Consider the following 27522-nt stretch of genomic DNA (forward strand, 5'->3'; position numbering starts at 1 on the left):
AGTCAACCTCCTCACCAGACCACCCCGTAACCAAAACCCTCTAACTCTCTACCCTTTAAGAACTGGGGAACATCCAAGGAAAAACCACCAGCCATAGCCACTCTGCTGCAGACTCAAGACACAGAGGCCCCTTTGTCCTTCAGTGACTTACACTGAGCAGAGCCTGTTGTCTTCCTTGTGAGCTCGCTGGCAGAGGAAACAGGAACTTGGGTGCAGTTCTGCCCTTGGGCCCCCCAGACCGCAGCTGTGTTGCTTGAGGAAAGGGCAGCAGGTGACTGAGGCAGAGTGCTGACTTGTGCAGGGGCAGTGGATTCCCCAGGTGAGGTGGGGACCAGGTTCCTCAGACTCTGACTTCCAGTATGTAACATATCTTTTTCTGCCTTGACTGCCATTGTTAAGGCAAAACCAGTGGCACCAGTTTTTTCTACATCAGTAGTTTTATCTGCCACTTGACTAGAGCCATTTGGTATATCGTGAACAAATGTACTAGCCCAAAGTGTCTTCCCTTTGTATTTACCATTAACAAGTGCTACTCTTGGGTCAGCATCATCTGCGATTCTGCCAGTGGCCTGGATATCTCGGGAAGCAGGTCCAGCATCCTGAGTCCTAGGTGATGATATTTCTCTCTGACTGCTGCTAGTGCTTCTGTAATTTAAGGATCTGGTAGAAGTTATATCTGTGGCCACTCCATCAGCATTATTATTAAAAAGAGGGCCAGGCTGGATGTCCTGAGTTCCACTTTTGCCATCGATGTTCCTGTAGTCTGAGGAAAGCAAGCCTGTGCTCTTTCTGGTGGTCACAGCTTCAGGTGTTTGCAGAGAGCCAAGAGAAGAGCAGGCGGCAGGTAGCGTGGGAGAAAACACAGTCTTTCTCCTGGCGCCTTGGTCATTCGTCCAGGATGTGAGGCTCTTCCAGTTGGGGGCTGGTGTTGAATTGGAAGCAAGGTAAGTGCTGCCTGGATTTCCATGCAAGAGGTCCTCTTGACTGCCGTTCTCTAAAAACCTCCGGCTTGCCCCGGCCTGACTTGTTCCTCCAAGATCAGTAGGCTTGGACGAGCCTGAGGGAGGCCGAGCACGATCCTGACTCCCCAGATGCGTGAACTTGTGGGTGAGATCGTCCACAGGCGCGTCCTCCAGGGAAGCCCTGTGGCCGATCTGATCTGGACTAGGTGTGCAGGACCTCTCAGCAGACGCTGAAGCAGACGCAAGAAATTCTTGGCTGCCCTGAAAGAACCGATCTCTACTCTTGCTTCTAGCCCTATATGCCATGTTTCTACGATGTGAAGAAGGAGCTAAGGGAAAAAAAAGCCAAAATGAAACAAAATAATGAACATCAGAGTTAATGTGACTGAGTTCCTACTACCCTTCCTCCTCTTGGCTTTTGTAGCTTTGCTCTCCAAGTGCTATCACATTACTTGGTGTAATCTGATGTGTAAAAATCTTGAAGATGGGTGGTTTGACAATGACGGGCTTTTTTTTTTTTTTTTTTTTTTTTAAGAGCTGGAGTGTTGCTCTGTTGCCCAGGCTGGAATGCAGTGGCCCGACCACAGCTCACTGCAACCTCGAACTCCCGGGCTCCAGCGATCCTCCCACCTCAGCCTCCTGAGTAGCTGAGACTACAGGTGCTCACCAACTGTGTCAGCTGATGAAAGAATCTTGACATTCTGCCTGCACGGCAGGGCACGTCATTCCATGGCCTAGGATGATAGTGAGGATCATCTCTAGGATGAGAGTTCCTGGCTCTCTTCTGGGACTCAAAGTAGCTCCCAAACCCCAAAACTTTTAGGTAGGGCTGTCCACTATCTCCTGGTCCTGAGTCAACATTCATCACTATGGTCAATGGAGAGATAGATTAGGGCAAATCAGAGAAGATTTTCCAGAAAGCATTCGATTTTGCCCATATTGTGATACGGGTGTACCTGGCTATTGACAGATTCACAGTGCTTCAAACAAACTAACAGAAAATGAAACCACAGTCTAAAGGCCTGACTTTGTTTAAGCTGGAAATTTTTCCAGTTTTCATCATCCCACTCCATAAGGCCAAAGTATATCAGAAATCAACATCGACAAAGCAGTGTGGCCTGGAGGGAATTGGCCTTCCTCTAGAAACTTGACAGGTCACACCCTTCGGGAAGCAGGGAGGAAGGAAGGAGTAAGGGTGTGTTTGTGAGCGCGTGTGGAGTGTGTGTGGCGTGCATGCATGTGATGTTTATGTGTGTGGGGTGTGTGTGTGTGCCAGGGATACATGTGGAAGATATGCATGTCTGTGTTTGAGGCACATGTGCACGTGTGGTGTGTGAATGTGAGGTGTGCATGTGTGCTCGTGTGTGTGTGTGAATTGTGCTTTTTTGTATGGGGAAGGGGTAGAAGAGACATTTTTTTTCTCTTCCAAACCCGGGGGCAGTAGTAATGTAGTAAAAGCAAACACCCTCCTCCTGTCAAGAAAAGGTTTAACTCAGGAGATTAACTAGAAGTGAAAATATATACAGATCTTTCTCATTCACAATATGTTTACATTGAGAAGCTACCACCAAAACCCATCCCTCCAGACGTTCCTCTGTTCAGAGGCTACTGTAGTGAGAGAGAAAAAACATTAGATATGGGATCAGAACATGCACTCTGCTACTTTCTAGTGATGTGAGGCCTTGAAAATGTTACCTTTTATTTCTTCATTACATTATCCTTCATTCTTCTAAAAATGAGCTGAGGCTGCTTGCAATAAACGTTGCTTACTATTTCTGAGCCTCAGTTTCTTTACCCTCTTAAGTAAGGCTAATAAATGACATAACTACCTTTCTTTGTGGTTTCACTGTGAGGAACAATGATGAAATATTTATTTGGGGTGAAAGTCCCTTGTAAATGATAAACCATTTCCCAAATATAAGGAGGTTTAATTGTTCATTACTTTGCACAGAATCTTAGAATCATGTATTCTATCTGCTTCATAAAATTCATCTTTCCTACATCCACTTCATAAAGACATTAAAAATGAATGCCATCATATAATATGAAAATGCTTCAGAAATAGCAGCACTTGGCTGGGCACGGTGGCTTACGCCTGTAATCCCAGCGCTTTGGGAGGCTAAGGTGGGTGGATCACTTGAGGTCAGGAGTTCAAGACCAGCCTGGCCAACATGATGAAACCCTGTCTCTACTAAAAATACAAAAATTAGCTGGGAGTGGTGGCAGGCACCTGTAATCCCAGCTACTTGGGAGACTGAAGCAGAAGAATCACTTGAACCCAGGAGGCGGCCGGCCATTGCAATGAGCCAAGGTCGCACCACTGAACTCCAGCATGGGTGACAGAGTGAGACTCTGTCTCAAAACAAGAAAAAAAAAAAAAAAAAGTAATAGCACTTCATACTCCTTAGGATGGCTATTATTAAAAAAAAAAAATCAGAAGACACAAAATGATAGAGGATGTGAGAAATTTGAACCCATGTGCACTGTTGGCAGAAATGAAAAATGGCACAGCTGCTACAAAAAATGGTATGATCGTTCCTCCAAAAATTACACATAGAATTACCATATGATCCAGCAATTCTATTTCTGATTATATACCCCCAAAGAACTGAAAACAGGGTCTCAAAGTGGTATCTGTACACCATGTTTACAGCAGCATTATTCACAATAGCCAAACTGGAAATGGCCCAAATATCCATCGACAGATGAATGGATAAAAAATATGTAATTATATACATACAATGAAATATTCGTTCTGACAATATGCTATAACATGGATGAACCCTGAGGACATCATGCTAAGTGAAATAAGCCAGTCAGAAAAGGATAAATATTGTACGATTCCACTTATATGAAGTGCCTAGGATTGTCAAATTCATACAAACAGAAAACAGAATAACAATGGGAGTTATTGTGTTTTTTTTAGAAATTTTAAAATATTGTTTTTTTTTTAAAGAAATGGCACTGAGGCCCATAAATTAAATTGTACATAGTTTTGCATCAATAATAAATTTTCTGTATTAATTGTCTTGTGATTATGTAAGAGAATGGCCTTGTTCTGAGGAGATATATGCTGATATATTCAGGTGTGAAATGTCATGATATTTACATATATCAAATGCTTTAACCACCAAAATGTTCTACGTGTGTGTGAGTAGCTGCATGTATACATAGAGAGAAAGAAAGTGCTAAAGCAATTGGGACAAAATGTTAACAGCTGATAAATCTAAACAATTTTATGTTTGTTTCTTTTCCTTAAAAAAAGCTTTATTAATTAGTTTTTAGAAAAATGATATACACTTTTTTAAACCTGGGGGGACAATAGTGCTAAGCATAAAAATTGAATTGCAAACATTGCATGTATACTACCATTATAATTATGTAAAAATGGTGTATACATATGCATGAAGTTTGGAAGGGAAAATGAAGAGTTTTACACGGCAAGGTAGAGTGATTATGGCAGTTTTTCTTTCCTTGTGATTTCTGCTGATTTGAAAGTTCACACAATTGGCCGGGTGCAGTGGCTCATGACTGTAATCCCAGCACTTTGAAAGGCTGAGGCAGGGAGATTACCTTAGGTCAGGAGTTCAAGGCCAGTCTGGCCAACATGGCGAAACCCCGTCTCTAATTTACACAAAAATTAGCTGGGTGTGGTGGTGCACACCTGTAATCCCAGCTACTCGGGAGGCTGAGGCAGGAGAATCACTTGAACCTGGGAGGCAGAGGTTGCAGTGAGCTGAGATCACGCCACTGCACTCCAGCTTGGGGGACAGAGACTCTGTCTCAAAAAAAAAAAAAAAAAAAAAAAGAGTTCACACAATTGAAAAAGAAAAGGCCTTTACCTCTGGGCCCCGGGGGATTCTTCTGCATGTGCTTGCTGTTGCAGATGTCCTGGATGTTCTGGACCACGTCGGGGTTCAGCCCGTGCTCCCTCATGATGGCCAGCACCTTTCTGTCCATCAGGTTATGGGATCGGAGGCAGTTGGGAAAACGACAGTTCCCTCGGGTGAAGTGGTCACAGATGTGGAGTCTTGAACACGGTGGCTGCTGGTTACAAATCTGCTGCCGACCCTCTCCCTTATAACTTTTGCATATCTACAGAAGGGAGAAACAATAGCCAGAGTCAAAACACCTTCTTGTATTTGCCAAACATTCATTAAGGCAAGCTCATGTGTGCAAAAATCTCTGAAGCAAGCAGAGATATACCAAAGGGGGAAAAATACATGCATATTCTGCAGTCTTTGATGAGTCACATTCAATTGGTGATTTACTTGGGGCAGAAGAGGTCCACAGACTAACTAAAAGATACTGATCAATTTGATAACCCTTGGAAGAATCAATGTAAGCTGGTTAGCTACAAACAGGACCCAAAGTGAGCCCTATATCATGAAGGAACCCAGCACAGGAAGGCTCATCTTTGGTTATCAACTCACTTTGCAATGAAAAGGACACATGGGTCTTACCTGCAACTGTTTGGAAATCCAAAATTTAGTCTCTGCTAGGCAGAATGACATTTCTCAAAAGATTGCCTAAAGAAGATAAGTCTTGTATTTCCATCTAAATAGATACATGTATGTGACTAGCTCTGAAGAGATGTAGTCCCTACTGCAAAGAGGGCAGACAAAATACTGCAGCTGAGGCCAAGCCATATGATACAGAACTGGAAGATGCTGGTTTTAAAATCTGAGGCCCTGGAAGCAGCTGTGTGACCTCAAGGGATCCCTTACCTACTCTTAGCCTCCATTTCCTTTGCTGTAGCAGGAGGAAAAGATTTGTTCTGTCTACAAGAACCAAGTTGTTAAGCAGACTAAATAACAAAATTTGTAAATGTGTTATGCAAAATATAAAGTGTGATGCGCGTTTCAACCATGAAACGAGGAAACCAATATAATTAGTAAGAAACCTGAATTTCAGACATTTTAATGAGTCACTTTGATAGACTCTGAGCAAACCAGATCAGTATGGTTCACTGTGATCCGTCTAGATGGCAAGCCATGATTCAAACCCCACTGGCAATGATTTAACCGCAGGGATAATCGCTAAAACCTGATTCAAACAGATATATGTAACTGCTATCAAGTCTGTGATCCAGATTCTAGACTCTAGACCAGCGATTCTCAAAGTGTGGTCCCCGGACCAGCACCATCAGCACTACCTGTAAATTTGTTAGAATTGCAAATCTTCAGGCACTTGCCCATATCTATAGAGTCTGAACCATCAGAGGTGGGGCCCAACAGTCTGTGTTTTAACAAACCTTCCGGGTGATTCTGATGTCCGCTAAAGTTTGAGCTGTAGCAAAAAAGCACCATTAGCAACTTCACAAATGATGTTTTGGTAACATTCCTATTCCTACACTGATATTAAGCAAGAATGCTCCTGCCTTCATTAGGCCAGAACAAATGAAAGCATTTCTTCCTTTAAGAAGCACATTTCAATTGTACAAGTTTATACACCAGGCAGTCAGGTTTGCCTGATCTTTTTATGTTCTCACAAGTCAAAGCAAAATGAAAAAGTGTGAATATGTAGTTTTTTAGGGCTGGGTGTGTGGCTTCCCACTGGTTACCTCCAGTATTTTAACATTGTGACTAACACTTGCAGGTGCTCTTAAATATTAGTTGAATGAATGCAAAACAACCAATGAAGTGACTGGAAACATTTCACTGTGGTCCCCATCTCACACCCCCTAAACCACAAAGCTGTTTCTCTGCACTGCCTCTTGCACTTAACTTCGCCCCCTCTTCCTCCTCTTCCCTTCTGATAAAATCCAAATCAGCCAGGCATAGTGGTTCAGGCTGGGCATGGTGGCTCACACCTGTAATCCCAGCACTTTGGGAGGCTGAGGTGGGAGGATCACCTGAGGTCAGGTGTTCGAGACCAGCCTGGCTAACATGGTGAAACTCCATCTCTACTAAAAATACAAAAAATTATCCGGGTGTGGTGGTGTATGGCTGTAATCCCAGCTACACGGGAAACTGAGGCAGGAGAATTGCTTGAACCTGAGACAGAGGTTGCAGGACCTGAAATTCCACCACTGCACTCCAGCCTGGGAGACAGAGTGAGACTCCATCTCAAAAAAGAAAAAAAAAAAATCCAAATTTCCCAAACAACAGCTGCAAATCTGCAGGGATAATTCCTCCATCTTTAGAGAGCCATCCTGGACCAACTCTTCTTGAAATTAGCTGAACTCTGGCTGACTCCTCCTGCCAAAGCCCTGTGAAAAAATTCCATCCTACTCCCCTAAGTTAAAACACTCCTTTACAGCCTTCTCTTGCTCAGCATTCTTGAACAAAAACTTATACCAACAGTATTAACTCATGCTAACTCCAGAAACCAGCTCCTCAGACCTCTAGTTCAGGAAATAATGCAGTCCCCCATTCTGGGATCTTAACTCTGACAAGTGGAAAACAGCAATTAAATTATTAGCTAAAAATAAGCTTCAGGCAAGAACCTCCCCACTCCACCCTCTAATTGTGGGTACTGAATTCTAACAATGGAAAGGGAGCCTTGGGTGATGCTGACCTCTTCTTTGCACTGTTTGATAAAAGCATGATGAGAGCATTTTCCTATAGGGACCCTCACAGCACTGTAGTCAATGGGCTCTTTTGGGATCCCTTACACAACAGCGCCTTGTCTTAGGCTCATATCTGCCGACCTCCTCCCTAGACAAGGGAAGTGATATGGTTTGGCTGTGTCCCCACCCAAATCTCATCTTGAATTATAGTTCCCATAATCCCCACGTGTTATGGGAGGGATCTGGTAGGAGGCAATTGAATCATGGGGGCAGTTACTCCCATTCTACTGTTCTCACGATAGTGAGTTCTCACAAGATGTGATGGTTTTATAAAGGGCTTCCCCCCTTTGCTTAGCACTCACTTCTCTTGCTTGCCGCCATGTAAGATGTTCCTGTTTTGCCGTCCACCATGATTGTAAGTTTCCTGAGGCCTCCCCAGCCATGCAGAACTGTGAGCCAATTAAACCTCTTTTCTTTATAAATTACCCAGTCTCAGGTATGTCTTCATACTGCATGAAAATGGGCTAATACAGGAAAACTGTCCTTATTCTCCAGGGACTCAACATAGATGTGTGGCCCGATGTTAAAAGTACCTGTTGCTTTTGAAGAACTGAAGCAGTGATCAGACATGATGAATGGCTTTTCTAAGCCTCCGGGTTAACACTAGACTAAGGACTGACCACAAAATACCTTCTCTCAAGTGTCATGGCAAGACTGCATCTTGTCATTCCCTCAATGAAAGGAAAAGGATGGGATGTCTCTGATCGTCGGCAGGACCTTTAACGGGGTTGACGTGTAAGGCATTTTTCCCATGCTGGTAGTCATGGGGGACCGGGCTAGTACCTAGGCCAAGGGTCATAGATATCCTAAGACAAGACCTTTAAACCTTGGACTCCTGGAAATGAGACAGAGAGAGACAGAGAAAGAGGGACAGAGAGAGACAGAGACAGAGAGAGAGAGAGAGAGAGAGAGAGAAACAAATCCAAGTATCTAGATAGAAGAATGCATGGGGCTGGAGAGCAAATGGGACATATTTTCCTCCCCCAACCCCCAACAAGTCTTTATAATGTGTCTTGCATTCATATCTCTCCTGAGCTCAGTGGCCAACTCAAAATCACTTCTCACGTTATAAGATTTTTAAGTTCTTAGGGAAACACACTGAGTTCAGAGTCAAAAAGTGTTTAAGCCTCCAGAAGTCCCCAACAGCTATCTCACTGTATATAAAAGTGCATCTGAGCTGGGTGCAGTGGCTCGCACCTGTAATCCCAGTACTTTGAGAGGCTGAGGAAGGAGGATCACTTGAGCTCAGGAGTTCAAGACCAGCCTGGGCAACATAGTGAGACCCTGTCCCTACTAAAATTTTAAAAAAAGTTAGCCAGCTATGGTGGTGCATGCCTGTAGTCCCAGATACTTGGGGGGCTTAGGCAGCAGGATAACTTGAGCCCAGGAGGTCAAGGCTGCAGTGAGCCCTGATCATGCCATTGCACTACAGCCCGGGTGACAGAGCAAGATCCTGTCTCAAAAGAAAAAAAAAGTGCAACTGAATTTCAACTTTACTTACATTTTCTCCATCCCTTCCACTCACCCATTATGTTTCTATGCCTCTCTTTAACTGTGAGGCTAACTTCTCTATTCATGGATTTTGTCGGGCCAGATACCACGCTTAAACAGTATTCTCTGATCCTTAAGTCTATATTCCTGAGTGGATGAAACTGTTAATTATCCACCATTGTCCCTGTCTTTCTTCTAGTAATAGAAGCTCCCAAGTTTTAGGTAGATACATGGTTATCCAGACAGAAACTACATTTCCCAGACTCCCTTTCAGCTAAGTGTGACATGTAATAACCTCTGGCCAATGTGATTGAGCAGATGTGCCATATACAATGTCCATGTCACATCTTTTAAAAAAGGAAACTGCTTGCCTTCCATTTACTTCCTCTCTACATTTCCACTGGCTAGAAAATGGTGACAGTGAGTACAGACTCATTGTACACAGAGACGGAAGCCACACTTTGAAGATAACAGAGCTGACCTGCTGACCTGAGTCCCTTGATGACATCATTGAGTCTAGCTGCCGGACAACTCAGGCTACCCAAGACCAAGAGTTGGCAAACCTTTTCCATAAAGGATCAGATAGTAAACATTTTAGCTTTGTAGGCCATTCTGTTTCTGCTGCAACCGCTCAGCTCACCCTTGCAGGGTGAAAGCAGTCATAAACGAATAGGTGTGGTTGTGTTCCAATAAAACTTTGTTTATAAAAACAGGCCAGGTATGGTGGCTCACATCTGTAATCCCAGAACTTTGGGAGGCCAAGGTGGGCAGATCACTTGAGGTCGGGAGTTCGAGGCCAGCCTGGTCAACATGGTGAAACCCCATCTCTACTAAAATATAAAAATTAGCTGGGCATGGTGGCACGCACCTGTAATCCCTGCTACTTGGGAGGCTGAGGCAGTAGAATTGCTTAAACCTGGGAGGCAGAGGTTGCAGTGAGCTAAGATCGTGCCACTGCACTCCAGCCTGGGCAACAGAGCGAGACTCCATCTCAAAAAAAAAAAAAAAAAAAAAAGATGGCAGGCCAGATTTGGCCTCTGTGTTATAGATTGCTGACCCCTGACCTAGATTATCAACTGATAGAGAAACAAAATTACATTTTATTTGTATCACTGTATTTTGAGGGGGTCTCCGTTACAACAGCTTAGCCCGTACCCTCATTTTCCCTGCCATCTTCCCAGCCTCATTCCAGAGTCCATCTCCTCCAAGAAGCCACCTTGATTTAAAGCATCAAGCAGTCGGACTACTATCAGATCTTCAGCTCATACTTACTCACACAGGGTTCCCTTGCAGCCCGGTGGAAGAGGTATTCCAGACTCAAATTCTTATAAAACCTCAAATAGGAGAGACATTTCTGGGATCTCTTAGTTCACTCAACAACAGCCTCGACTGCCACCTGTAGAACCCTGGCATTAATTTTGAATTTTCCCTACTCCTACTCCAAAATATCTGTTACACAATACTGCCAGTAATATTCTCCCTCCTTAAACTGAGGAATCACAACTTACCTCGGGCATAAAAAAAGGATCACTTTGGAGGAGGAGCACTGCTAATTCCTCTTTGTTCAGTCCAGAGAGTTCGTGATTTTTCAGGACTCTGAAGTTCTCTTCTGAGAGAACCTCATGAGAATATTTGCATAAATTCCTGGAAGAAAACACAACAATGGTCAGTATTTCTACTCCCCAGATGCAAAGAAACAGAAATCAGCCATAAAACTTTCAGTCTGCAAAGACCCATGCCCATATTCTTTGACAACAGACACAGGTTGGTTCTGCTTAAAGAATACACTATATTTATTTATTTATTTTTACTTTTTTTTTTTTTTTTGAGTCAGAGTTTCACTCTTGTCGCCCAGGCTGGAGTGCAGTGGTGCAACCTCAGCTCACTGCAACCTCCGCCTCCTGGGTTCAAGCAATTCTCCTGCCTCAGCCTCCCGAGTAGCTGGAACCACAGGCACGCACCACCACACCCGGCTAATTTTTTGTATGTTTAGTAGAGACGGGATTTCACCATGTTAGCCAGGCTGGTCTTGAACTCCTGACCTCAAGTGATCCATCTGCCTCAGCCTCCTAAAGTGCTGGGATTACAGGTATGAGCCACCACGCCTGGCCCTTTGTTAACATTTTAAATATACTTTAAATATTAACAGTAATTTTTCATATCATTGGCTTACACCTTTTCAAAAAACTCTTTAGTGTGCCTATTATTTTCTTTTCTTTGATCCTCCCTCCTTGGCCTCCCAAAGCACTGGGATTACAGATGTGAACCACCACACCCAGCCTATTATTTTCATTATAAACATTTTATTAGGGAATAAATTACGTCAAATTCCATAAAACAGTATATTGGGAATTTAATTTCTATTAACTCCATAAATTAGATTGGATATTAAGTATATCATGTTAATGTCATTAAATATTCTGATTCTGTAACAGAAAATATCTCTCCATTTATTCTGTTTTTTCCTATTGTGAATTTAAATTTTTCTTTTAATCGTTCTCCTTCATTTCCAAAATATTGAATATTATCTGTTGCACTGTTATTTTTTGTTTGTCACTGGGAAATAGAAATGCAAAATGATCTTATTGAAATTGATGAACTTTTGAAAATGTAAACATCTAGGTAAAAGTTATTCTCTAAGAATTAATTTTTAAAAGTCACTTATTCAATGCTATTATTTGTGTGAATCATGTCTGCAACTCTCTAGATTGCCTTCAGATCTTACAGTGTAACCTCATATGAAAAAAATAGAGAACCAAGGACTCTGTCAACCAGGAGCCGAGACCTTGAAACCCGGCCAGCCCTCTGTGTACCTTGCCTCCTGGAGAAGTCAAGGCCAGTCGCTCAGGCTCTAGCGACAGCCTCTATCCTAGCCATTCTCCCAGGCGGGCCCTTTCCTTGCTTTCTCCACCCTGTGACCCTGGCTTCCTGGCACTCCTTGATAAGGTCGACCTCAGCTTTTTGGTCCTGCACTGTGGTTTCAGATAACTAGTCCCCGCCAGACTCCACCCAGAAGCCTCAGCAGCTGGGCTAAGACTCCACTTTACCAATCCCGGAGGAAGGACTCCTTCAGCAAGAAGGGCCTTTGAAAAGTAATCCCCTCCAGCCGGCCAGGCACTGTGGCTCACGCCTGTAATCCCAGCACTTTGGGAGGCCGAGGCGGGCAGATCACCAGGTCAGGAGATCGAGACCGTCCTGGCTAACACGGTGACACCCCATGTCTACTAAAAATAGCTGTAGTCCCAGTTACTCGGGAGGCTGAGGCAGGAGAATGGCGTGAACCTGGAAGGCGGAGCTTGCAGTGAGCCGAGATCGAGCCACTGCACTCCAGCCTGGGCTACAGAGCAAGACTCTGTCTCAAAAAAATAAAAAAAGAAAGGTAATCCCCTCCAGCCTCCACCTCAAAGCAGAAATCCTCTCTGTGGTGGATTGACCAGATGACTGTGAGCCTCTTTATCTCACAAGGATCTTACCTCATTGTTCTGATGGCCATTAGCCATTACCATTAATGTTTTCTTTTCTTTTTTTTGAGACAGGGTCTCACTTTGTTGTCCAGGCTGGAGTGCAGTGGCACAATCACGGCTCATACAGCCTCGAACTCCTGGGCTCAAGCGATCCTCCCACCTAGGCCTAGATGCTGGGATACAGACGTGAGACACCGTGCCACGCTAATATTCTTCTTGATATTGAGCTGAAAATGACCTCACTGAAACTTCCCACCACTAGACAGGTTCTCCCCTCTGGCTCTGATATATTTAGCTGTTGTACTTGAGCGAGTTAGAGAAAACGCCACACTTCGAGACGAATTAAGAGTCCGTTTATTTAGCCGGTGTCCAAGAGACGGCTAACGCTCAAAGTTCTCTCCGCCCCCGAAGAAGGGGCTAGATTTTCTTTTATACTTTGGTTTAGAAAGGGGAGGGGGGGGGTCTAGTTAAAACAATTTTACATAAGTAAAGTAGGCAAAAAAGTTAAAAGGTTAAATGGTTACAGGAAAGTAAACAGTTCCAGGTGCAGGGGCTTTAAGACTATTACAAGGTGATAGACGTGGGACTTTGGGCGTCATCAATCGGACGAATTCCTGGGAACTGCGGATATAGCTCGCCACCATATCTTATCAGTTAATTGCATTCTTGGATGTGCTGGGAGTCAGCTTGAACAAGTTGAGTCCTTGAAGAAGGGGCTGCCAGTGAAAGAGCCAAGATGGAGTCTGTCTGGCTCTCTTAGCTAAGGGAGAGCCAATTCAGGTGGAAGCAAGGCTAGGTGATTAAAGGAAAGAGAGTCTAACAACAGGGTTAGTAAAAACAAGGTTGGGCATTACATAGCAACTTGTTAGTCAGAAAGAATTAAGAATCTTTGCTTCCCCTTTAGCTCCAGCCCAGACGTCCTGAACTTAGAGCCAAGCCTACGGCACGTCTGCAGGTCACGGCGAGATGCAGAATTGTTCCTGTCCTGTCCTAGCTGAGGAGTGTGGCACTTCCAAGGTCCCTGAAGTCAGCACTTCCTCTAAATAACAAAGGGAAGCCAGAGAGCCTAATGGGGAGCCCTCTGCCTGGAACCTCAGGTGTCCAGGCTTTTCCAAAGGTGCTCATGTCTGAAAGAAAAGTCAAAGCTAGCCCATGCTGCACTGGCTGGGGTCCGTGGCGCTGCCCACCTGGGGGCCTGGTTTTCCTTCTCATTGTTCATCTCCATCCTCAGGCAAACTTCTTATTCCTCTAGATTCTATGATTCTCACCCTGAACCCAGTCTCAACCTGCAACATCTCTGTCTCGTCTTGGTCTGACCTGCAGCCCCTTCCCTGGCAAATTCTGCTTCGTTTTCCCACATTCCCTAGACTTCTCCCCAGCGGCTTCTTAGGGGCTTTATCTTTGCCCTAATTTCAGGATATTGATCAGCCACGAAGGTGGGGCAGTTTACACTTACCTTCTACTTGGGTTAATTACAGAAATTAACATTTATTACGCATTTACTAAGTGATAGGAACTTTACCTATGTTATTTAATTTAGTAGTCACGATAATCCTACTTTGGGAAACTGATGCCTGATAAAATGAGAAATCAAAGGTGACAGATAAGAGGAAGATCCAGTAATGAACATGCATCCCAAAACACAAGCAAAAACCTAAGCCGGAAAAACGAACAAAAACAGATCTGAAACTTTTTCAAACCAAAAAAATTTAAATCGGCATCCTGAATTATTTAAGCCACTGTTCCCCCTACTATTTAAGCAGGGTGCAAGCAGAGATCGTGGACATAAATCACATAAAGCGTGTGGTAGGAACACATTATGTGATAGGCACTATTTGTTGTGATTAGTATCAGGCCTCTGAGCCCAAGCTAAGCCATCATATCCCCTGTGACCTGCACATATACATCCAGATGGCCTGAAGTAACTGAAGAATCGCAAAAGAAGTGAAAATGGCCTGTTTCTGCCTTAACTGATGACATTACCTTGTGAAATTCCTTCTCCTGGCTCATCCTGGCTCAAAAGCTCCCCCATTGGGCACCTTGTGTCCCCCACCACTGCCTGCCAGAGAACAATCCCCTTTGACTGTAATTTTCCACTACCTACCCAAATCCTATAAAACGGCCCCACCCCTATCTCCCTTCGCTGACTCTCTTTCCGGACTCAGCCCGCCTGCATCCAGGTGAAATAAACAGCCTTGTTGCTCACACAAAGCCTGTTTGGTGGTCTCTTCACACGGACGCGAGTGAAAATTAGTATTGTTACAGACAAGCTCAGCAGCATGGGCCATGATCAGAGCTTGAAGGCGGTCATGTGTAGGTTTCAGGTGGCAGAACCTTCCTTCCGACTTTCTTCTGATCACTGTGTCCCAGCTCCAGGTGCCTAATATTGGCTAGTGGGCTTCAGCCAGGAAATGGTGTGAAAGCCTCCCACGGCCTCTTGGGGTGTGCTAAGCTAGCGATGCTGAAAATTTGGTCCCTAGGCCAGCATCATCAGCATCACTTGGGAGGTTGTCAGAAATGCAAATTCTCAGGCCCCATCCCGGACCTCCCAGGGTGATTCTCAATCTTTTAGGATGTATCAGCATCACCTAGACAGGCAGTCCGTTAGATTCCTGGGCCCCTACCCTGGAGTGTCTCAATCAGTAAATCTAGGGTTGGAGGCCAAGAATTTGCATGTCTAACAATCTGGTTTTACGAACATACTTGGAGTATAGGCAGCTCAGGGCCACCTCCCCAAAAAGGACAACAGGTCCTACAGAAGGTTGGTTAGAAGCTGTGGGAACTCCCCTCTCGCCAGTATAAAAAGAGCTCTCCTACTAATTATTATGAATTTCCCAGGACAAAACAAGCGTTTGCAGAATGCTACCCACACTTGGAGCAAATAAACCTCAAACAAAGAGGGCGAGTTGCGGTAGGAGGTGATAACCTAAAAAAAAAAAAAAAAAAAAAGAGCAAAGACATCCTTGGAAGGAGCAGAGTTGTCTCTCTTTAAGGAACTCAGGACAAAAGCCTAAAAACAAATGACCTTTTCACTTTTCTCTTCCAGCCACAGAACAAAATGTTATTTTAGCCCAGGCAATAAGCGCTCTCTCTCACCACGGGTGCAGTCTAAACAACTAGCCTGCACAGTGATTCTCATTCCTGGCTACACATAATGATCAACTGGGCAGTGTTGAAAATAACCTAAACCTGGGCCACACCCTGGAGACTGGCTTCATTTGACTGGGGTGGGAGCCCAGGTGATTCCAATGTGCAGTCAGAGCTGAGAATCACTGGATGCGCTTGTCAGATTCGATTCTGGGTTAGATTCCTGAATTGGATGTTCGCCTCTGAGCTCTTGCACTTCACAAATCGGTAAACACAGGGCTAGCTCTGAACTCAACAGACCAAAAAGAGACATTAACCTGAGTCTTTTTTTTTTTGGGCAGTAATTTATATCGAAGTACTCCTTCCCTTCTCTCCTTCTTCCCCTCTGCTCCCCAACACCTAATTGGGTTGGCAAAAACAAAAAGATCGTTGATTTGTACAGAAAACAGGAAATCACTCACCATGATACAAGCCAGGTAAAAAAGGAATCAGGATGTGTGAAAGATAAAATCTAGAGAACATTGAGCTAAAGAACAAAATGTCATCAGTCAAAACCAACCCTAACGCGATATTATTTTAAAGCCACGAGGTTCCTATTCCCCATGTTTGTACTTCTGATATTCAAGATTAAATTGCCATGTTATAAGAGGGTAGGGATGGTTCACTGCCTCTACAGCCCCTAGTGAGATGGAGGAGAAACAGAATAGACCAGACGAGATCACATGAGCAGGGTAACAAAGGATGTGGGGAGAGACAGAGGGTGGAGCCGAAAAAAATGAGCTTGCTTTAACCACAACTGTATTACCCAGAACACACCAGGCACAAAGAGAGCCCCAGCTCACTGCAGAAAATGGTGACCCCAAGGCTGCAGCCACTGCAAGCCCCAGCCTGCACGGAGGGAGAGGAAAGCACTGAGGGCCTTGCAAGACTGGGCAGCAGAGGAGGCTGGGCCCGCGGAGGATAGGGGAGGCCGGAGGCCAAGAATCTGCACATACCCTACGGTTGTACCAAGAGTGGGACAAACAGCGCCAGTGCCACCAAAATATCATCTTCCTGTTATTATGGACAGTCTCTCCAGTCTTGACTTCTCTAGTCCCCTAAGTTCATGGTTCACAAGCTTTGTTGCCCATTAAAAACCATCTAGGGACTTAAAAAAACAAAATCCCAATGTCCAATTCAAACCCTAATTAAATCAGAATGTAGGAGTCGGGCATCAGTATTTTTTAAAGATTTCCTGAGTGATCCCAACATGCAGCAAAGTTTGAGAAACATCGCCCTAAGTCCACATCAGGACTGAGAAAAAGGAGAGTAGATGGCCGCAGGTGGTGGCGTTACTGCTACAATCTTTTTTTTTTTTTTTTTGAGACGGAGTTCCAGTCTTGTTGCTCAGTCTGGAGTGCAATGGCGCGATCTCAGCTCACTGCAACCTCCGCTTCCTGGGTTCAAGTGATTCTCCTGCCTCAGCCTCCCGAGTAGCTGGGATTATAGGCATGCACCACCACTCCCGGCTTATTTTGTATTTTTAGTAGAGACGGGGTTTCTCCATGTTGGTCAGGCTCCTGACCTCAGGTGATCCACCCGTCTCGGCCTCCCAAAGTGCTGGGATTACAGGCGTGAGCCACTGCACCCGGCCACCAAAATCTTGATGATCAGAGAAAGTAGTTCACACAAGCCCCCTCTCCTCTCACAGGCTGGCTTCTCCCCACCACCTGCCGCAATACTTCCCAGCATAAGTCCCTCTGAAAGTTAACAAATATTAACCAGAGAGAGATTAATTAACTGGTTGATAGTATTTCAGGATCCTGTGAGTGACAAAGGAAGGGGTAGAAGCCTCTAGAATTGTCTATCATTTGTGACACAAAGTTTGTGCTCAATAAATATTTATTGACCTGGTGCCTAGGATGCCAAAAGTTTCGTATGTCTTTTGGTCTGTCACATAAAAGTCATAGAACCCCTAATCTCTGAGAAAGATCACTTAAAGAAAAATCTTTCATTCATTCAGAACTAAAAAATTCATTTCTTTTATTCGCTCCCTCAAACTCGAAAGCCACATAAAACTTTGCATTTGCAGTCGTCCAGGAAGTGTACCCCCAAGGAATTATGTTTCTGAAAGTGTGGTTTGACCCCTGCAAATGGATTCTTTAGGGTGGTATTTAAAATGCAGATCCTGGGGTGCAGTGGCTTACATCTGTAATCCCAGCAGTTTGGGAGGCTGAGGCGGGTGGATAGCTTGAGCTCAGGAATTCAAGACCAGCCTGGGCAACATGATGAAACCTTGTCTCTATTAAAAATACAAAAAGTTAGCCGGGCATGGTGGCAGAGGCCTGTAATCCCAGCTACTTCAGAGCTGAGGTGGGAGGATTGCTTGAACCCAGGAGGCAGAGGTTGCAGTGAGCAGAGATCGTGCCACTGCACTCCGGCCTGGGTGAGAGACGGAGGCTCTGTCTAAAAAAAAAAAAAGAAAATTTTAAAAATAAATGAATAAAAGTGCAGATTCTCAGGCCCCAACCCACCTCTTCGGAACAGAATTTCCAATAGGTGACTTGGGAACCTGCATTTTAGTAGACTCTCCCATGGATGAAAATGCATGTCAAAATTTGAGAAGTACTGCTCCAAAGCTAGGGAACTACATCCCAGAAGCTACTCAAAACAATCCATCATGGATGGAAAAAAATATTGGAACTCCATATATATATATACACGTATATATATATACATATATATATACGTGTATATATATATATGTGTATATATATATATACATTTTTTTTTTTTTTGAGATGGAGTCTTGCTCTGTTGCCCAGGCTGGAGTGCAGTGGCACGATCTCGGCTCACTGCAAGCTCCTCCTCCCGGGTTCACGCCAGTCTCCTGCCTCAGCCTCCCGAGTAGCTGGGATTACAGGCACCCGCCACCACGCCCAGCTAATTTTTTGTATTTTTAGTAGAGACGGGGTTTCATCGTGTTAGCCAGGATGGTCTGGATCTCCTGACCTCATGATCCGCTCGCCTTGGCCTCCCAAAGTGCTGGGATTACAGGCATAAGCCACCGAGCCCGGCCGGAACTCCTTATATTTTTTAATGTAAAAAAATCTTTTCAGCCCAGAAAAGTATTGCCTGGGCTGAAAGGGCTGGAGGAGTGGGGGGACTCCCTGGTTAACTGAGAAGGGGCACAAGAGAACCTTTAGGGCTGATGAAAATGTTCTGTATCTAGAGTGTTGTGATGGTTACACAGGGGCATCCATTTATCAAAACTCTTTAAACCATACACTTTATTTACATTTTTTTTTAAGATGGAATCTCACTCTGTTGCCCATGTTGGAGGGCAATGGTGCAATCTCGACTCACTGCAACCTCCACATCCTGGGTTCAAGAGATTCTCCTGCCTCAGCCTCCTGAGTAGCTGGGATTACAAGTGCACGCCACCATGCCCAGCTAAATTGTTTTTTGTTTTTTTAGTAGAGATGGGGTTTCACCATGTTGGCCAGGCTGGTCTCAAACTCCTGACCTCAAGTGAGCCACCTGCCTTGGCCTCCCAAAGTGCTAGGATTACAGGCATGAGCCATCGCGCCCCGCCTCCATACACTTTAAATGGGTACATTTTATTGTATGTAAATCATACCTCAATAAAATTGATTTTAAAAAGTTTTAAAAAGTAAAACAGTAAATAGTATACAAATTAAGAATTTTCCATCATAGAATGTTTAAATAAATGTACACACATCAGGAGTACATGCTCAAAACATTCTCTGCTGATAGGCATGCAGGATCAAAATGTTAGGAAACGATTTCCTTAGACGACCTCTTTTAGCTTGATTTTCTAAATTGGTCTAAAACATATTAAAATATCTTCTCAGTGCCAGGAGTGGTGGTACACACCTGTAATCCCACCTATTCAGGAGGCTGAGGCAGGAGGGTGGCTTGAGCTCGGGAGTTTGAGATCAGCCTAAGCAAAATATTGAGACCCCCGTCTCTATTTTAATAAATAAATAAGTAAATACAAAATAATACATAAAAAATAATAAAATACTATCTCTTCCCTGTGTGGGAAATAGCGAAAAGATCATGAAACAAGTCTCCCCTCTCTCCTCCCAACCTGAGACCAGCTCCCCTGCTGCAGTTTGGTTAAAGTGATTTCTCACTGGGCCTGAAATCCTAGGTGCTCCTGAAACTTTTTACCCCTTTTTCACCCCCATGTTATTATGGCTTCTTCTGTTCCAAAGTAGCCTTAGGTAAAGATCGCAGATACCTGGTTTGGAAGTAAATACAGGCAGAAGCAGTAAGCAAATTAGAACCATTTAATGGATGGAAAAATACATCTACTTATTTTAAATGTGTAATTTTGCCATCTCTGCATTATGTAAAAAGTAGAAAATGTTGTGTTAGCACATGCTTCATTTGTCACTATTTAAGATTTTATCATGGTTCACAATATTACAATGTCATAATGTTTGTTAGCTTAATTTCTAAAGAAAATCGCAGACACTGAGAGTCAAATTTGATCAAATTAAAAATTTGAGATGTAGTGATTGTGAAAAGAGAACAAAAATTCCCAAAGGATTCTTACAGGGTGCACCCTTTTGTGTCACGATGTTGCAGAAAACAGCATGTCTCTAAGGCCACCAGTCCGACAACAACGTGACTCCATGGACAGTGCAAAATTAGTTACAGAAGGACCTTCAGGAAGACTTCTCCTAGATGAATACGCCCACACAAACAACACGGAACATGCAAGAGTAAAATGCAAATCATTTTTCCTTAGTGAAAGAAGCAGACACAAAAGGCCACATATTATTAGATTCCATTTATAGGAAATGTCCAGAACTGGAAAACAAACAAAAAGTAGGTTAGAGATTGCCAGGGGCTGAGGAAAGGGGAGAATGAGGACTGGTTCCTGATGGGTGTGGGGTTTCTCTTTGGGGTGATGAAAATGTTCTGGGATTCCAATAGTGGTAACAGTTGCACAACATCATGAATATACTTATTGCCACTGAACTGAACACTTTAAAATAGTTTTACTTTGGGAGGCCCAGGAGGGCAGATCACCTGAGGTCAGGAGTTCAAGACCAGCCTGGCCAACGTGGCGAAACCCTGTCTCTACTAAAAACAAAAAAATTAGCCGGGCATGGTGGCACATGCCTGCAATCCCAGCTACTTGGGAGGCTGAGGCAAGAGAATCGCTTGAACCCAGGAGGCAGAGGTTGCAGTGAGCTGAGATCGCACCACTGCACTCCAGCCTGGGTGACAGAACAAAAAATAAATAAATAAATAAATAAGTAAATCTCAAATAAATAAATAAATAAATAAATAAAAATAGTTTTAGCCATTTTTAAAATGGTAAAAAACAAACAAAAAATAAATAACTTATCTCAAAAAATAAATAAAAATAGTTTTAGCCATTTTTAAAATGGTAAAGAACAAACAAAAACTGTTACAAACAAAAATAGAGTGCTACGATGACCAAAAAAGTAAAATGCAAATAAGAAGCAACTACTAAGATGCCAAGTAAGACAAACTTAAAAAACGAGTCATAAGACTTAAAAGGGCTAGAGATCCAGAATATATAAAGAATTAAAACCACAATGAGGGCTGGGTGCGGTGGCTCACGCCTGTAATCCCAGCACTTTGGGAGGCCAAGGTGGGCAGATCACGAGCTCAGGAGATCGAGACCACCCTGACGAACACAGTGAAACCCTGTCTCTACTAAAAATACAAAAAAAAAAAATTAGCCGGGCGTGGTGGCACGTGCCTGTAGTCCCAGCTACTCAGGAGGCTGAGGCAGGAGAATGGCATGAACCTGGGAGGCAGAGACCACATTGAGCTGAGATCACACCACTGCACTCCAGCCTGAGCGACAGCGAGGCTCTGTCTCAAAACAAAAACAAAAACAAAAGCAGACAAAAAAAACACAATGAGATACAATTTCACATTCCTTGTATTGGCACCTGACCACGATGTGAGGCAAGGGAAGGCTCTTATTCTTCTGGTGGGAGTATAACTTGGCAAACACACTTTGGAAAACAATTTGGCATTATCACATAAAACTTTAAGAATCAAAATTCCACTAACTAGATCCCTAGGGAAACTCATGTGCATGTACACAAAGAAGCATATACCAAAATGTTCAAAGCATAATGGTTTAATAGCAAAAACTTAAAATAATATCAATTTTACTTTGTTTTTTCAGAGGCAGGGTCTCATTCTATTGCCCAGGCTGGAGGGCAGTGGCGTGACTGTGCCTGACCACAGCCTCATCCTCCCAGGCTCAAGTGATCCTCCTGCCTCAGCCTCCTGAGTAACTGGGACTACAGGTGTGTGCCACTGTGTCCAACTAATTTTATTTTTTAACATTTTAGTAGGAGCTATGTTGCCCGGGCTGGTCTCGAACCCCTGACTTCAAGAGATCCTCCCACCTCGGCCTCTCGAAGTACTGGGATTACAGATGTTAGCTACTGAGCCCAGTCTCAATTTTAATAATAAGAAAATCAATATATAAATTGTGTACATTCATGCAAAAGAAAGCAATGAAGACATTTCAGGGAATCAGAGTAGTCCTTCTCTAAAACTGGTGGGGCCCAGAGAAAGGTTATAAATGGAGGCTTGGATACAAATATCTAAATATTTAACAGTAATAAATCATGCTGAGCTGGGCTCGGTGGCTCATGCCTGTAATCCCAGCAGTTTGGGAGGCTGAGGCAAGAGGAATGTCTGAGCCCAGGCACTCGAGACCAGCCTGGGCAAAATAGTGAGATGCCGTCTACACACACACACACACACACACACACACACAAATTAGCCAGGTATGGTGGCACTAGCCTGGTCCCAGCTACTGGGAGGCTGACGTGGGAGGATCGTTTGAATCCAGGAGGTGGAGGCTGCAGTGAGTCATGTTTGCACCACCACACTCCAGAGTGGTGACAGAACAAGATCCTCTCTCAAAAAAAAAAAAAGTATGTATATGTATATGTATATGTATATGTGTGTATATATATATATGATATATATGAAATAAAAACTTTAATACAAAAACTTTTAAAATTTGTTATAAAAAAATTTTTTTGAGACAGAGCCACACTCTGTTGCCCAGGCTGGTGTGTAGTGGCATGAACATAGCTCACTGTAACCTCAAAATTCCTGGGATCAAGCAATCCTTCTGCCTCAGCCTCCAGCATTGCTAGGACTACCACCACACCCAGCTAATATTTTTTATCTAATTATTTTTATTTTTTTATTTATTTTACTTGATTTTTTATTTTTTTATTTTTATTTTTATTTTTTATTTTTTGATGGGGTCTCACTATGTTGTCCAGGCTGGTCTTGAACTCCTGTCTTCACTCCTCTCATCTTGGCCTCCCAAAGCACTGGGAGTACAGCCATGAGCCACTGCACTCAGCCCAGGAAAAAAAAAAAATTTTAATTCAAGTAATGACTATTTCAAAGCCTTCTGATTGGCGTAAGCCAAAAAAGTCTGATAACACCAAGCATTAATTGGCCAGAAAATGAGGAAACTGGGACACTCAGACATATAAGTATAAATTGGCACAGCCACCTTTATACTAATTTGTCAGAATCTGGAAAAGTTGAAGCTATGTAACAATTCAAACCAACAATTCCACTACCTAATGATCTACCCTGGAAAAGCTCTAACCATGAGCACCAAGAGACACTTGCAAGTAAATTCTTGGCAGCACGATTTGGTATAACAAAAACCTGGAATATACCATATATCCGTTACTGGGGGGAATAGGTAACTGAACTGTGGTATAAATCCTATGATGAAATACTTTTCAACTGTTAAAATGAATAAACTAGGTCCTTGTGTAGCAATATGAATAGATCTCCAAAACACAGCATTGAATAAAAATTCTAAAACACATAAAATACTACCTTTTGTATATGGATACAAATATACACAAGAGGAAATTATAAAATCACGGAAGGGCAAGATACACACCAAAATCATGATTGAAGCTGCTTCTTAGGAAAGGGAAATGAGACTGGGGATGAGAAAAAAATAACGTTAGGTCTGTTATGATTGTTTACCATATTTTAAAAGAGGAGCAAAATTGAAAAATGTGAACACATTTATTCTAGGAGGTGAGTTATAACTTGTATGGTTTCAGAATAAATATTCTCTGATGCTTGTTATATTATTCTTTGCGATTTTCAATATTCTATTCAACTTGCGAAATAGTCAACTAGTCCTTTTCCCATCTACCCAGCCCCACCCAAAATGTGAATTAACCCAAAAGGAAAGACATACAAACAGGAAAGAACCCAGAGGAAACACCCACATTGGCAAAAACCACAAAGCAAGGTAAAGACGCCTAGGCAGCCTGCTTGAAACAGTTAAACAGAAATCATGCAGGCAAAAAAAATTTTTGAATTAGTAACTTCATATAGTTACTGGACAATGGAAGTAGCTAGTTAAGAAGTCAAGGCCGGGCACGGTGGCTCACGCCTGTAATCCCAGCACTTTGGGAGGCTGAGGTGGGCGGATTGCCTGAGCTCAGGAGTTCAAGACCAGACTGGGCAACATAGTGAAACCCCGTCTCTACTAAAATACAAAAAAGAAAAAAAATTAGCCAGGCGTGGTGGCAGGCGCCTGTAGTCCCAGCTACGCGGGAGGCTGAGGCAGGAGAATCGCTTGAACCCGGAAGGCGGAAATTGCAGTGAGCCGAGATCACGCCACTGCACTCCAGCCTGGCAACAGAGCGAAACTCTGTCACAAAAAAAAAAAAAAAGAAAGTCAAACAAGGCCGGGAGCGGTGGCTCATGCCTGTAATCCTGCACTTTGGGAGGCTGGGAAGATTGCTTAAGCCCAGGAGTTTGAGAGCAGCCCAGGCAAAATGGCAAAATCCCATCTCTACTAAAAAATACAAAAATTAGCTGGGTGTGGTGGCACATGCTTGTAATCCCAGCTATTCGGGAGGCTGAAGCAGGAGGATCTCTTGAACCCGGGAGGCGGAGGTTGCAGCGAGCCGAGATCGCGCCACTGCACTCCAGCCTGGGCGACAGAGTGAGACTCTGTCTCAAACAAAAAAAAAAAAAAGAAAAAAGAAAAAAAAAAAAGTTAGCCAGACGTGGTGGCGCCCACCTGTAGTCCCAGCTACTCAGGAGTCTGAGGGAGGAGGATCATCCGAGCCCAGGAATTCGAAGTGGCAGTGAGCTATGACCGTGCCACTGCACTTCAGCCTGGGTGACAAAGCAAGATCTCATTTCTAAAGAAAAAAAAAAAAAGGAAGTCATGCAGATCTAGGTTCAAATACCAATCCTGCCAGCTTCTAGTTAGGTTACTTTCAGTAGATTTCTGAAAGACTCTATGCCCGAGTTTCCTATAATAAGGATGGGACTTAAAATACTACCTTAGGAGCTATCCTAAAGACTAACCTGGATATCATCTCCAAAGTGCTTATCATAGTGGTTGGCACATAGTTATTTGTTCGATAAATAGTGATTATTTTTGCATCAGAACTGGGATTAGAACTCCATATGTGGGCATATATTTCAGCAAAGCAAATAGAAATATCCAAACCGATTCACCAAAACAATTATCCAACATCGAAGCTAGCCCTGTTGTCAACTAAAATGTATCACTAAAAACATTACAAAAGAAAAGACAGGAACTACAGAATAGACAGGATAAATCCTATCCATAAATAATAGTACCACAGACAAAATTTTATACACCCAGCATAATGCAAATCGTCCCCCAGTAAACAGAGACCAGTTTACTGAACTGAATAGTAACGTCAAGGTGGGTATCAATTAGTTAACAGACCACATTAACTGGTAATCTACAAAGAAAGCTCTTAAACTCACAAGTGGCAAGTTTTAGAAGACAAGGTTTAATTACTTGCTAAGAGGAAAATATTTTTAAAACATACATGGGGGGAAAAAACATGTTTTCTAGGACCCGAGGACCAAAAAAAAAAAAAAAATTTCTCCCAGAGGTCCTTATTAGAACACTTTACACATTAATAGATTAGAAGTTTGTAATTCCCAAATTCAAAAGTGATGTAAAACGAAATTAAAAATATAGCTCGGCCAATAAATGTTAGGAAATAAGATTTTATCACTCTACTAAAAAATATTGAATTCTTTGGAGGGTCCATCCAAATTTAGATAGACCAAATAATCCCTATATTATATATATTCTTATAAAAGTGGGGGTTAACAACCCAATTAACGAGTTTAAAACAGTTTTGCTGTTTCAAACCAGGGAAAAATATACCATAATAAAATTCAAAAAACTAAAATTTCTAAGCATATTGCCTACAACAAATTGAAACAAAGTATTTAAATGTTAGATATGTAACATATGAAAACAATTATAGGCCAGGTGAGGCAGTGGCTCAGGCCTGTAATCCCAGCACTTTGGGAGGCCTAGGCTGGCAGATCGCTTGAGCTCAGGAGTTCGAGACAGGACTAGCCAACATCGCGAAAACCCATCTCTACTAAAAATACAAAAAATTACCCAAGCATGGTGCCACACACCTATAATCCCAGCTACTTGGGAGTCTGAGGCAGTAGAATTGCTTGAACCTGGGAGGCAGAGTTTGCAGTGAGTTGAGATCGGGTCACTGCACTCCAGCCTTGGGTGACCCTATCCAAAAAAAATTTTTTTTAATTTAAAAAAAATTTTTTAAAAGGATTATGTCTATGTAGCCTTTTTCCTGAAAATAAAAGTTGGATTTATAAGACAATCAGGGAAATTTGAATACCAACTGGACAATAGATGATATTAAAATTGTATTTTTTTTTACAAAAATGTGATCATTGTACTGTATTATGTTAATAAAACATAGTTCTTATCTTTTAGAGATACTAAAGCACTTAGTAATCAAATGGTTGCGGAGATTTGCTTTAAAATAACACATTGGAGTTGGGGACACACGGGGAATAGGGAGAATAAATGAAACAAAACTGGCCATATTTTGAAAACTGTTGAAATGAAATGATGGGTACAAGGGGCTTCATCATTTTTTTTCTCTCTACTTTTGAGTATGTTGAAAATATCCATAGTAAGAAATCAAAAAATAAAAAGCATATGTATTTCATACTAAAAGTCAACACTAGTTGGTGAAGAATTTGTCATAATAGAAAAGAACCGAAAAAACATAACAAAGCCTTCCAACCATGTTATTTGGTGTAGTGCTAGAACATGCTAGAATGTTCCTTCCTTTTCTATCCTCCACCCTCTGCTCTCTTCTTCTCAGAGATTTCTTCAGTCACCAGCAACAACTTAGATGATTTCCTCGATACCTATAACTCCCAGCAACTCAGAAACAACCTTCAAATTGTTGCCTCACAACATATTAAAGAAATTTTTAAATAAAGGAACACATTCAAGCACTTTTTAAAAACGTTAGGGTGAGCTGAAAGGGTTTTTGCTGTAAAGAAATTTTTTAAAAAATATATTGCGTCCTCTACCTCATCCATCTAAAACACTTACTTTTGTATGTTTTATTACACGTATATTGGGGATGAGTGACTGGAGTTTTTGTTAGGTGCGTGATCAAAAGTTTGCTGACCGGTCGGACGCGGTGGCTTATGCCTGTAATACGAGCACTTTGGGAGGCTGAGACAAGAGGATCACCTGAGGTCAGGAGTTCGAGACCAGCCTGGCCAACATGGTGAAATCCTGTCTCTACTAAAAATACAAAAATTAGCCGGGTGAGATGGTACATGCCTGTAATCCCAGCTACTCGGGAGGCTGAGGCAGGAGAATCGCTTGAACCTGGGAGGCGGAGGTTGCAGTGAACCGAGGTGGAGCCACTGCACTCCAGCCTAAAAAGTTTGCTGACTACCATTTTAAACCCTGGGACACAAGTCAAAGTGTTTAAGAATGGGCCAAGTGTAAAAAGTACTCTATCGAGAAAAGTAATTGAGCAGAAGCACATAGTGACAGAAAGGGTGGGAGGAAAGACTGGCCAGACAGAACCATTCA

General features: G+C 42.9%; 1 protein-coding gene across 2 annotated transcripts in view; it reads right to left on the minus strand.

Annotated features, from left to right (window-relative positions):
• Nucleotides 1–27522, minus strand: part of ZC3HAV1 (zinc finger CCCH-type containing, antiviral 1) — a 64745-nt gene that overhangs the window by 35165 nt on the left and 2058 nt on the right. The window contains exons 2-4 of one of the 2 annotated variants that reach the window (XM_054495227.2): nt 10533–10668; nt 4805–5057; nt 152–1291 (exon numbers count right to left, since the gene is read on the minus strand). In XM_054495227.2, coding sequence (XP_054351202.1) covers nt 152–1291; nt 4805–5057; nt 10533–10668 — 1529 coding nt within the window. The remainder of the gene's footprint in view (nt 1–151; nt 1292–4804; nt 5058–10532; nt 10669–27522) is intronic. The other variant, XM_054495228.2, reaches the window with a different exon arrangement.

The sequence above is a fragment of the Pongo pygmaeus genome, chromosome 6 (assembly GCF_028885625.2).
Source record: "Pongo pygmaeus isolate AG05252 chromosome 6, NHGRI_mPonPyg2-v2.0_pri, whole genome shotgun sequence".
Classification (NCBI taxonomy): Eukaryota; Metazoa; Chordata; class Mammalia; order Primates; family Hominidae; genus Pongo; species Pongo pygmaeus.